A 13,035-nucleotide genomic window follows, 5' to 3' on the forward strand; every position below is an offset into this window, starting at 1 on the left:
GACAAATGCAGTTTTACCACCTCGGATTGGAGGGACAGAACCTTTATGGGCTTCTCGTAAGCACAGGAGGAGAGTTCACGCTGGAGTCCTGGGAGCTTGCTCCCACGCAGTGTCAAGCTCAGTCTGATGGGATTCCTCCTCTTTTGTTTCTCCTTTTCCGTTGATATGCCTTGTCTTCACTTTCACTGGCACGTACAAGTGTTAGAGATGGGTGCCATTTCCCTCATGCGCACAGACACACAAGGACATCCCTTTTTTTTCCCCCCTATCTTTTGATCTCACTGTGTATCTGCGTCATCCCTATCTCCAACACTGAACCAGTATCAGGAAACATCTCCCATGGTCAGACCACAAAATACAGAGGAACACAAATCAGCCTCTGATCTCACCACTTTCTTCCAGAGTTGGAACACTTCACTTCTTTGAGCAAGGGTGTCTGCATTTACATATACATGCCACCATAAGCATACACACAGGTCTCAAGCTCCTCCTGAATGCAGCCAACCTCTGAACGTGGCACGAGGAACTGCCCGTGTGAAGGGCCTGTACCACACACTCTGGGTCAAGACCTGTCTCATTATCTGTTAGCACGCTTAATCAACTCTCTTACAGAATTATTCCATCCTTGGCATCTATTCTGTTCGTCTGTCCTCCAATGCATTTAGTGAGCCGAAGCCAGCAGTCCAAGAACTCTTCTTGTTCCCTTTACACCTCGAGTAAAGCACACAGAAAGCAAGACAGCTATACGCAGATCCATCACCCCAGACAAGGGAGCGGGCTAGCCCTTTTTCTGTAGGAAGTCTGCCTCGCACTGAAATCCATACTGATGGGGAAATCTTTACACAAGAGCAAAGAAAAAAACCCCAAAACCCACAACCCTGAAAGGTGACCCTCATTTTCATTAAATGGTGCAAATCAAGGACCAATTAAAGCCTGTTTTCTTCATTTCAGGGCAGAGAAAACCAGCAGCATTTATCTGAGACAAAAGCAGGCAATCTTGGTTTTGCTGGTAATTAAAATGATCAAGAAAGTACTGACAGCACCTCCAAAATTCCATTTTCTATCCATAACAATCCTTCTTCTGAAAGCAAGAATGTTAATATTTAAAAACTGAGATTTACGCTTCAGAAAAATGGGTGCTGATACAAGAGGAGAGAGAGCAAGCGCACAGGACTCCCAATACTCGGATTAAAATCACAAGATACGATTATTCTGCCAGCTCCTGCAAAAAGAAAAAAACCAAACACCCAAACTGTACTAGATAAAATAACCAGCAGTGTTTCCTCTCAAAGTGCAGAACAGCACCTTCTAGTCCTTTTGACCCAAGCTGAGGCTTCCATGCCCTAGTGTTTCTGACAAATGAGGAACCAGACAAGCTAAGCAGTTAAGCCTTATCTACCTAAATCAGAGATAACTAGTGACTGCAGAAAAAAAGCACCACAGCAGCACATACCAGCAGCACGGATTTTCATTTACTCTCTGATACCGGACAAAAATACCACATCCCCTCTCACAGGGTTAGAGTTGGTCCAGACGTTGTAGAGAGGGAAATAAACTGGTTTAGGAGGAAAGGTGAAAAATTACTCAACAGCAGCAGGAAGAGGATTATCTTGAACAGCCCACCGCTGCTTTTCATCAGCATCCTTGTTTCATTTGTAAAGATTCCAATGATGATGTTAAAAGGAGAAGTAGGTTGATTCCTATCACACACATGATAAAAAAAATAAAGAAATGAGACTAGCAGATATCCCTGATTTTCAGGGAGTTCCTGTTTGCTGACCCAGCAAATACAGCCTGGGTAGAAGCACCTACTGGGAAAAAAAAAAAAGGCACAAAACAAAACACAGCCATTAGAGAAAAACACCTATTTCTCTGTCATTCTCAGCAACAGTATCGCACAGAATCCTTGCCATCACAGACTTACTCATTTTGTCAGGATTTATTTCTTCTAAGACATACTTATATTAACGTGGTGGGTTGACCCTGGCTGGACACCAGGTACCCACCAAAGCTGCTCAATGACTCCACTCCTCAGCTAGAAAAGGGAGAGAAAATATAACAAAAGGCTCGTGAGTAGACATAAGGACAGGGAGAGATCACTCACCAATTAACACCATGGGCAAAACAGACTCAACTCAGGAAAATTAATTAATTACCAACCAAATCAGAATAGGGTAATGAGAAAAAACACCCTAATCTTAAAAACCCCTTCCCCCCATCCCTCCCTTCTTCCTGGGCTTAACTTCACTCCTGAATTCTCTCCCCTCTCCCCACCAGCAGCACAGAGGGACAGGGAATGGAGGTTGCGGTCAGTTGATCACACGGTGTCTCTGCCACTGCTTCCTCCTCAGGGGGAGGAGTCCTCACACTCTTCCTTTGCTCCAGCGTGCGGTCCCTCCCACAGGAGACAGTCCTCCACCAACTTCTCCAATGTGAGTCCTTCCCATGGGCTGCAGTTCTTCACAAACTGCTCCAGCGTGGGTCCCCCATGGGGTCACAAGTCCTGCCAGCAAACCCGCTCCAGCGTGGGCTCCTCTCTCCACAGGGCCACAGGTCCTGCAGGAGCTTGCTGCAGTGCGGGCTTCCCACAGGATCACAGTCTCCCTTAGGCATCCACCCGCTCTGCCATGGGGTTCTCCAGGGGCCGCAGGGGAATCTCTGCTCCTGCGCCTGAAGCACCTCCTCCTCCTCCTCCTTCTTCACTGACCTTGGTGTCTGCATGGCTGTTCCTCTCACATACTCTCAACCCGCTCTCTGGCTGCAATTCCTCCTGGTGCTTCCCCCCCCCCCCCCCCCTTAAATACCTCATCCCAGAGGCGCTACCACCATGGCTGATGGGCTCAGCCTTGGCCAGCGGCAGGTCCGTCTTGGAGCCAGCTAGCACTGGCTCTCTTGGACGTGGGGGAAGCTTCTAGCAGCTTCTCACAGAAGCCACCCCTGTAGCCCCCCCGCTACCAAAACCTTGCCACGCAAACCCAATACAATTAAGCATGGAGTAAGGAAATGAGGACAGTTAAGGCCTCAGAATTAAACAATTTAGTCTTGGAACATTTTTTTTTGAGATAAGACATGCCACCCAGTCTGGGCAGAGCTGCAGTGATTTAGAATAAATATGTGTGGAAGTTGTGAACTAATTAGAAATTATGGGGTGTTGCACCCCCTCAATGATGAGGGGAAAATTTAAAGTTAGCAGGAGCCCAAGAAGTTAATTAAAAAAAAAAAATCTAACCAAACATCTTTGTTTCTGGTGACATTTCCCTGAAAACAGAGAACAATCTAGACATTGGCTTTTCTTTCCCCAAGTAAAATTCACTTCAGACCATTCTCTCACCCTCCCATCAGACTCATGCAACGCTGAAAATTTCTGAGTTTTTTTTATTATTATTATTATTTCATTTAAACAATAGGTTTGGGGCAAGATGGGAAAAGAGCAGCACCTTTCAAAAAAACCCTGTTGTGTGCTATATAGGATAAATAGGTGAGCTTTAAAAAAAGTTAAGTACATATATGTACATATACACACATAACGCTAAACCAAATTAAAACCAAAAAACTTGCGAAGGGTTGTTTTCAATGCAAGAGAGAGGAAAGCCTTATTTCACAGCAAGCAAAAAGCACCACAATTTAAGATTAGAGTGCACAATCAGACATAGTGCAGATACCAAACCTAGCCTGGGTTCTGGAAGCAGCGTAGCTAGAGCAGCGCAAAGCTCCACGTGGGCCAACTTATCCCACTCCTCAGCAAAGGCGAGCGCAGAGTCTGTGTTCAGGCTGGTGTGCTGTACAGGTACTCCCACAGCCAGCTGCTCTGTCTGTATCAGTGCTGGCAGAAGCCACAAAAAGTTGCAAACTAGTAAGAATAAGAGACCCAAAGCGAAGCTATGGGACTGATTTAGCTACAGTATTTCTGTAACCGAGGTTTCTGAGTTGCCCCATGTCTCTTGCACGCTCTCTGTAGGTACTGTCTGCTTGGGTCACGCAGCAGACAGCTCCCAATTATTTATTATTTGTGCACTGAGGTTCCCATTCTTGCCTACCTGCATCTTTTCTTTTCCTATCTTTCTTCCATCCCACACCACCATTCCTATTTCCTCCAGGCTGACAGGGTAATAAAATTACAAAGGGGCACGTACACCTAACCAAGGGGATATTCAACAACCAAATGAAGCTTAAAACCCAGTAATATTAAATTCTTTAAAAAAAAATTTAAAAACCTGTTCAAGTTCTGCAGACTTCTGGCAGAGTTTGGTCATTTAGCCCACAGGTCTTTTGTCTTCAGGGCCTGCAGGCTAAATTGTCTCAACTGGCATGAAGCATGCAGTATAAGGTAAAATTCTGACTAAAAGAAAAAGGTAGTAAGGGTTGGGAGGAGGAGAGGCTGTAACACGGAAACCCAGTACTTCAGTAGCAGCACTTAGGCTACACGGTACGCTTTCAAGAGAGTGAATTCCTTTCTGTTGGTGCGAGCCGCCCAGATGAAAAGAGCAGCTGCCATAAACTGCAAAGGCGCCGAGACACAGGCTAGGCAGAAGGACCAGCCGAAATCGCCCCTCACGTCGTCAGGCAGGGGCAGCTTCTTATGGAGCAGCTCAATCCCAGCTACGTAGCAGCCAACCAGGCCGAGCGTACAAAGCCCTGGGGAAGGGAGCAGTAAAGCACAACTGAGCTCGCTGTTGAAGTGCTCTGGCTGTCACTACCAGCTTCTGGAGGAGGGAGGGTAAGTGGTGGATGGCAGGAGACCTACCTGCTAGGAAATGGAGGACTCCAGTGGCAATGGCTGGGTAAAGGCTGCGACAGGCACAAGCACAGAGCCCGATCAGAGCCCCAAAGCACATGAGGCCCAGGCTGACAAAGGGCAGAAGAAACTGCAATCGCCAGAGATCTGCACACAAAAGAAATACACAAGACAAGCTTGTTGAACATATGCTAGAAATTGATCTTCTCCCACCATCTTACACTCCCTTCTACCCACGCTGCTTCCGCTTCATCAGACGTTCTACATTCATAGCTAAAAAGGGCCAAAGGCTCCACTGAAGTAGGAAGACCTTCATTTGTTAACTCCCAAATTCCTCCCCTGCATTCATGGGCAAAACCTTTGCTAACACATTGAAGTTTTCCTTTTAAACTTTGACCTACTGCCTGTGCTACTATAAAAAACATCAATAAATGCAGAGCAAGATACAGATGCTTTCCTCACTAGTGACTGTATTTGAGAAATGTATTTTTTTTAAATCCTACTTGTTTACCTACCAGAACTGAAAGACACTTACAAGTCCGATTCAAATCCGTGCCACTATTGTGATTTCCAGGCTCTATGTACTTTTCCATAAACTGATCAGAGAGGGAAAAACTGATGCAGTTTGTAGTCATATCGGGTTCTGGGGGAAAACAAAAAAAAAAGAAAAAAATACCATTAGGTGTCTCCCTCCCACACCCCCTCCCCTTCAATTCCTCCCTTCCCAACCATTTAAGCTGGGAAGCTCCTCAGAGTTCCATTTTAGAGAAAAAATTACCTCTCAAACCAGATTTGAGGATCTAGTAGGATGCCTTATCATAATGTAGTTAGCATAACGTAGTAACTACAACGATGGACAGCATTCAAACGTGCAGAATCTTCAAGCCTACCTGTGATACCCACACAGAACTGTGCCATGCTTGACAGATCGGGAAACAACGTGGCATATGATGGTCAACTATGTTGTTATATATTCTTGTACTCAGAGTCCCTTAACTAAGCTGTGCTTACCTCCATGTGCTGAATGTAGTATCACACTAAACACTTCATTCAAAAATGGGATAGAAAGGACTATTTAAAGAACAGAAAATATTTGCTTCTTTACACTAAATTTCTCCCCTTTTACGGCTCAGATTTTGCTTTGAGAATACTATTGAGCAGAGCTGGTTTAAGTGTCTTCCAAAATAAGTATTTTCATTAGGGTGGGTAAAAAAAAAAAAAGTGTTTCATGTACTGTTTTTTTCTTCAGAAAAAGTGTTTGAAAGTACTTTTTTTTAAGAGGGTTCAAAATGAAGGGCTTCACACACACAATATGTATCCAAAATCTGCCTTGAAACAATTAAAATAATTGCTCACCACACTTTTTTTAGCCCCTGACCACTGTGAAAAAGAATACAAGTATTTCATTCTATATCCAGCACTACAGTACAAGGAGTCCAAAATGTGCTGATGCAGCAGCGGGACATTTGTGACATGCAAGCAAAATGAATGACTAGCTAAAAGGAATGATTGCCCCCTTGATAAAGTAGTATCTTTATTCCACTGCGGACCCCAGGACACCCCTAAAAAGACAGTAACGGGCAGAGCAACTATAACTGTATCCCCAGTTGGACAGCAGATGCAAAAGAAAATCAAGTTATGCCAGAATAAATTTAGATCAAGTGTGTCAAATCCAGAGTCTTTAGCACTGACAGCCACAGACCATTTTGTCTTTTGCTTCTTTCAAAATTTAGACTTTCTTAAAAACAAACAAACAAAAAAAAACCCAAAAAAACCCCAACAACAACACATAAGCCAGAAATAAGCCTTCTGGAGGAAAAAAGTGGCATGACTATGTTGTGAGGAAGTTAGCACATACCACCCAGGCAAGCTAGAGAAGCGTTAATTGGTCTGGAGATACCTGGTGGGCTGTACCAGTGAGAGTTTTTGGGTACAGTGATACACCTCCGCCACAATCCAACCGTGCCGTTGCACCTGAAGAGCGCATCTGTGTAGGTCTTCTCATCTGCCTCTTCGCTGACAAATTCCTCCCAGATGCTCCTACCAGCTTCACTAACATTCTCAGCTGGGGACAGGGTGTGGTATTCGTACCAAAAGTCGGTGCCAATGGAAGCTGCCATATAGATGGTGGAAATGAGGCTGAGAACACAAGCAATTACTAGCGCTGTAGCAAAACGGTTATCCATCATTGCGCCCTTGCTGCTGTAAGGAAGAAGAGGGCCAAGTGAGTAACTCCTCTGACAGTAAATGCAAAGTTATCCTAGCAGTGTCAAACTCATGACATCATTCCTCTTACGCAATGCCCCCTCAGGATATGCATGTCTTCCTTCTCCAACATGCTGGAATCAAAGGAACAACTGAGCAAGTCTACAGTACTAGTCAGCATCCGCTGGATCTCAAAGTTCAAGACATGGATATCGCCCCTAGCTGCTCTCTCTGAGATAGCAACTGACAGAGCAACAGCAAGTTTGTCCCCAAAGCAGATGGCACAGCTCACTGCCATTTGTGATCCTGATTGTAGGGAACCGCAGAGAATCCATCCACAGCACCCAGGCAGAAGACTTATCTTTCCTTAAGAGATTACCAAGAGTAGAAGTTATTTTTAGCCTGCCATCCCATACAGCTTTCACAGCTTGTGTTTACAGCAAAGATAAGAACCATAAGCATGCCAAAAAATCTCCTCCAGACTGTTCACAAAGGGTAGCCATGCCAAGATACAGGAATGCCTTTAGGGAAGCACTAGAGACAGAACACAAAGGAAGTACTGAAAGACAAATTTGGAAATTATGGTAAATGCTGCAATAATGCCATAATACATACAGGGGTGCTTCTGATGAACTAAAACAATGGGGGGGAGGGGGAGTGTGCCCTGTTCCATGGGACGATAACAGGAGCTCTCAAAACCGAAAGGCCTTCATGTGCTGGCATGAGGACTTTGCTCTGGCTCCCTGCATTAGGGGTCACTTATGCCCTCCTTTGCAGCGCTGTGCTCACAAACCATGTAAATTCAGGGTCAAAGGAGGCATGGGAAAATACATATACCACACATGCTTACACTTATGACAATACTGTGACTTTAATGAGTAATTGATTGCTAATACATGGAATGTTTTGCAGATAGTGCAATACGTCAGAACACTCTGTCGTGCTCACACGTTTTTTGTGCTTGATTCAATTTATGGATTACGGTGAATCAGGCTTAATGCGCTTGTCAAAAAAGTTAAAAAAAAAAATCAGTTGAAGTTAACTCAGCAGCTAGAGCTAGTCTGGTTACATGAGCTACTATCTAATCAGCTCTTGTCTATTGCTTGTTCTGCCTCCCTTCTCCCACATACTTGAATCAAAATATTTTGGTCTAGCTTCTTTGCAACTGAAGGAACCGCAACTGGAAACAGCAAATGCCTTAAACCACAACATTCCCAAGGAAAAACATGAGCACTCAAGTCAGAACCGCCAATAAGAAATTCTGAACTATGAAATAAGGTGCAAACTAAAAGCAGGGAGTTTCAACAGCACTGGTATTTGCTGCTAACAATGCCATTCTTATTTCTTTTCCCTCCAATCTGCTCCTCTGTTTGGTCGAAACTGGCTAACAGGGTGGGGGGGGGGGAGATGATGTGTACCCATATCATCCCCTATGCTTAATTTCCATATTCAAGGAAGGATATCACAGAGAATGCGCCTCATTTAACTGCATCCTTAGCAACAAGTAAGAATAGAATTGATTTTTGGTGAATTGACAAGCAGCACCCATTTGAAATACTGCAAAGTTTGCATACTACAGCTGTACTTAAATAATAATCCATGAGCTGTGAACTCTCACAAGCTAGGGCAACTATTGAGAGGGAAAAGACATTTTATTTGGGCTTATTTATCTAGAAGACATAGAATCAAGTCCAGACTTGAAAGCAAATACTCTGTGCAGTGTTTACTTCTTGGTTATGTACTTATATTCTCCTTTGATACCCTAGCATCTAGTTGAAGGTACACAGGACAGTGGATGAGCAGAACAGGGAGAGAGTAAGTTGCTATATAGGGCTGACCTCACTATTCATCCCCATGGAGTTTGCTGAGGAATCCCTTCCCCTTCACAAACTTCTCACAAAGCAAACAGGGCAAGCAGCACCTCCAAGGCCGAAGCTGCGTTGCCCAGCTCCTGCCCAGCTGAGCTCGGGGCTGAGCAGATCCTCTGGGAACTCACTCTCAGGGCAAGCAGCAAAACAGGCTGCTGAGCAGGCTGGTCTGGATTTTCCACTATATTGCAGTCACATTCACTGCAAGAAGAACCCTCTGCAACAGACTCCTCTCTTTAGAAAGTGCTTTCTCTGGAAGGAGAAATTTCAAGAATCTACAAGCTCCATCCTCAGAGCAGTGTCTGGCAAAATAGAACATAAGCAGGACATTATTGGGCCATTGATTTGCTGCCACTGCCTTTTAATATAAATGCTTACAATAACAAAGTCCTAACAACTTTGTACCTAACGTACAGAAAGAAAACAACTGGCTCAAAAAAAAAAAAAAAAATCTTACTTTCAGATACACCATCCCTGCTGCCAGGTGCAGAACACTGGTACTGGGAATTTTAAAACAAAACACACACTTCTGGCCAGCTTCTGAGCACTGGCATACAGTGGACTTGGCAGAGTTGGTGTCAGCAGGCAACCAAGAGCAGTTCACAAGCAAAATGAAGGATTAAAAAGAAAAAATAAAAAAAATCAAACAGTAAATTAAAGCACTGTCCAGTGTTCATCACCCACTTGGTAAAAAGAGCCATGGCTATCTACTGACATTCAACCCTTGGAACGCACAGCTTCAGGGATAGGCACAAAGCAGCTGAGGTGGCTACAGTCCCCAAAATCTAGTGGATGGCTTTGTGCGCCATTTGTCCCAGAAAGAACACATGTGGATTTTCAATATGGACAAGACAGTGACAGGGCAAGAGCACACTCACGATTCCTTATAACAAAGGTCCCCTCATTGCTTCTGCCTAACACTTCAACTACTTACAGAAGAGATGAAGAGCTCTAAAACACGTTAGGCAAATTATGAACTAGAATTTCTTCCTGCCACAGTGTAGTTAACTACTCTGCCCATTCACTGTGTATATCCACTGCATCTTCATTTACAGTAGACATACTCCTACTTAAACGAGGTGTCCTTTGCTCTGTTAAAGGGAGAACCATCCTTCCAGCCCCAGGCAGAGCTCAACTCAATGGGAGTAGTAAGCACAGACAGTAAGAAATAATTACCAGAGAAGACCATGAAGAACAACACCGAATGTTTATGAGATTATGCCATGCTCTGCAAAAGTTTCTATGCACAACAACATGTAGAAGGTGCCTTAGAATAAGCCTACTTATAAAAAAAATAACATTACTATTACCAATGATGACATTAACTATAAAGACATAGCGATTAATAATAAATGGAAATACTTTGCCTTTATAGTCTGTCAGCAAGAATCTTCACTGTTTTTACAAAAGGTTTGTTCATAAGACAACACAAGGCAGTAGTAAACAGGCACTCAAGCAGAAGTTCTTCACAGGATATTATAATACTCATTTGAAATAAGTAAGACACGTAAAAATTTCAAAGCACCAGCTCATAAAAGAGAAGGCAAAGGCCAAACTGGCAGCAACATTCAAAGGAATGACTAGATGCACACAATTCATGGAAGGGGCAGGGGGGAAAGGGCAAGTCAGTAGAGTTGAAAAAGCAAAACCACAGAACAGCACAAAAGCAAGCATTCTGGAAAAAAAAAAAATCAACTTTAAGACTGGAGAACGGATAAGCATTTTCTCCTCCCCATGGCAGAGGGGAATACAAAAATATGCGTATTTTTATCCTGTTACAGCAATCACTCCCTTCAGCCAACAGCGGGCCGCCACATTTAAGCAACTCCTTTTATCCGACATCAAAAAAGAGTAAGACTGCATTTGCTGGCATTTTCTCAGAAAATACGCTTGCAATCTGACTGCTCCTTAGGAAAGCAGAATAGACAGAAGGCCTAAAAGAAGATACAAATGTGGGGAGAGAGCTGGCAACACTACAGAACAGGATCCTCCTCTTAATACTGAGGACAACAACGGAGGGTTAGGAAAGAATGCTACCAAACACTTTTTTACCTTCAGAGGTTCTCAGAGCCCCTCCGGACACACAACTCCAATGATTCCAGGTCACTTCAGAGACACAGTGTTGCTTGTGTCTTGTGGTAAGCAGAGAGCATGAAATGCGAACTTCCTATCTGCCCTAACTGTTCCATTCATTCGGTTTCTTCACCACCACCAGCTCACAAAAAGTGATCTAGAAGTAGAAAGCAAAGCAAATCGTTAAGATCATCATTTCACTTTGAAATTATTTCACGGAAATCTCCCAGCGTCACTCATTAAGAAAAAAAATATTAAAAAGTAAGGGACTTCAAAAGCCTCCAGGCCAACAGCACCGTGCCCCACCAGCATCAATCCCGCACAGGGGCACGGGCAGCGCCGGGGTAAGTGACCGTAGGAAGAGCCCTCGCCCCCCTGCAAACGCGGAGCCCCACAGCCGGCCGGTTTAACCCGGGCCGCGCTCCGGCGCCGACACACTTCACCCCCCGGCCACCAGGCCGAGGCACGGTCCAGGCCGACCGCCCTCCCCCGCGCTCCGGCCTCTCCGGAGACAGCCCTGCGAGGGGCAGCAACCGCCCGGCGGGGCCACCGAAGCACCGGGCGTCGCCAGCGGGGCCATTAGCAGGCAGCAAACCCGAAGAGAGAGCCTTAGCCCCTCTGCCCCCTCCCACACTCACCAACCGCCCCCTTCACCGGTTACAACCGCCCCGGCCCGGCCCCGCACCCACCGCCCATCGCCGCCTCGCACCCCCTGCCCGGCCCCGCCGCGCCGCTTCCGCCCCGCCGTGCCCCGGGCAGCGCCCCGCCCCTCTCGGCCGCGCGGGGCGCCCTGGGGGATGTAGTCCTCCCGCCGGCTTCCGAAACCGCCACGGCGCGCCGGCCCAGCGCGGCACCATAGGAGCTGTAGTTCTCCGCATCGCCCCGCCCCTGAGCCACCGCCGCGATGCCGGCTGGGAGTTGTAGTCTCTCGCCGCCTCCGTGGCGGCCGACCCTCACTTTTCGACGCCCACCGGCTTCCTCAGTGCCCGCCGCCGGGCAATCGACCTCGCCTCCTCCCCTCAGCCACCGGTGGGTCCGCAGGGCGCCCGGTGCCTGTCACCCCGCCAACACTCGCAGGGCCCTGCCGCTGACACAGGCCCGGCTCAGCTCAGACCTCGGCACCGCGCCTCGCACTGCCCTCGTCAGGCTTGAGGCGCAGGGGTGATTAATGCTGAACTTGCACGCCTGCAGGACACGGGCGCTTGGGGATCTGGGGTCCCGTGCCTGCTGTAACAGCCGTGAGTTTCTACAAGAACACAAAACCCCCACCTTTACAAACTCTCGTTTCTGCAATTTCTATTACGTGGTCCCCCCCTGTGGCCATAAGGCTCGCATTTCTTCCTTTTTTGCTTGACTGCTTGTAAAAATGGTGGCTCGATATCCTGATTGACTGACCTGGGGAAACACCAAGTATGGAAAAAGATTTAGTAAAAACTGCAAAAATCACCAACACTGGCTCTACCCCCCCAAATCGGACATTTCCCCCCATCCCTGGTGCACGTACCCATGCACATTACAAGAGGACTCTTAAAAGCAGTTAACAACCCCCCTGCTGAGAGACCACCACACCCAGTTTTGATCTTACCAACCTCCAAGCCAGTGAACACTTAGAAAAAACAGAATCAAGCCTGAGGTTTTCACATCGCTGAGGACTTCTGGGGAACGATACCAGCCAGGAAGCGTTTTTGCAGCGAGGTAACAAGCTAGGATGGCAAAGGTGAAGGCAGTCATATAAGAAACTTCTCTGACTTGGTGCAACAAAATATTTTTTTTTATTTTAAAAAAATAATTAGAAAGATTTTTTAATCAAGAAACCTCTGCCTATATGCCCCACCATTCCTGACCATGGAACCATCTCACCAATACTTCATAATGTGACTCTCTGCAAGGACATATATTGGGGTCTGACTGGGATTTATGCTAGACTCTAAAATATTTAACGTCTTTATCAAAGGCCTGGAAGAAAGCAGAGTGTCACCAATAAACTTCACAGATGACACGAGGCCTGAGGGAATGGTAAATAATGACATGGAAAGGGCACTGGTACAGGGTGACCTGATAATTTGGCAGCCAGGGGCAAGCAAATATGCATTTCAATAAGGTCACTGATGAGCTCATTCATTTAAGAGCAAAGAGTGGAGGCTATACTTACCT

The 13,035-nt window shown here is 46.0% G+C and overlaps 1 protein-coding gene across 4 annotated transcripts; it reads right to left on the reverse strand.

The window, feature by feature from the left end:
* Nucleotides 1–3,359: 3,359 nt before the first annotated feature.
* CLDND1 (claudin domain containing 1) lies at nt 3,360–12,260 on the reverse strand. 4 transcript variants are annotated; one of them, XM_075765867.1, is made up of 6 exons: nt 12,151–12,260; nt 10,861–11,038; nt 6,636–6,937; nt 5,271–5,378; nt 4,745–4,882; nt 3,360–4,635 (listed from the first exon to the last, which is right to left on the reverse strand). In XM_075765867.1, the coding sequence occupies exons 3-6, from the start codon at nt 6,922–6,924 to the stop codon at nt 4,415–4,417; spliced, it is 756 nt and encodes a 251-aa protein (XP_075621982.1). In that variant the 5' UTR covers nt 6,925–6,937; nt 10,861–11,038; nt 12,151–12,260; the 3' UTR covers nt 3,360–4,414. The 4 variants fall into 4 exon arrangements, with proteins under 4 accessions (XP_075621982.1, XP_075621973.1, XP_075621989.1 ...); XM_075765858.1 differs by lacking the exon at nt 12,151–12,260 and adding an exon at nt 11,591–11,663; XM_075765874.1 differs by lacking the exon at nt 12,151–12,260 and adding an exon at nt 11,567–11,631 and having other exon boundaries at nt 6,636–6,934.
* Nucleotides 12,261–13,035: the final 775 nt, after the last annotated feature.

Source organism: Balearica regulorum, chromosome 1 (genome assembly GCF_011004875.1).
Source record: "Balearica regulorum gibbericeps isolate bBalReg1 chromosome 1, bBalReg1.pri, whole genome shotgun sequence".
Classification (NCBI taxonomy): domain Eukaryota; kingdom Metazoa; phylum Chordata; class Aves; order Gruiformes; family Gruidae; genus Balearica; species Balearica regulorum.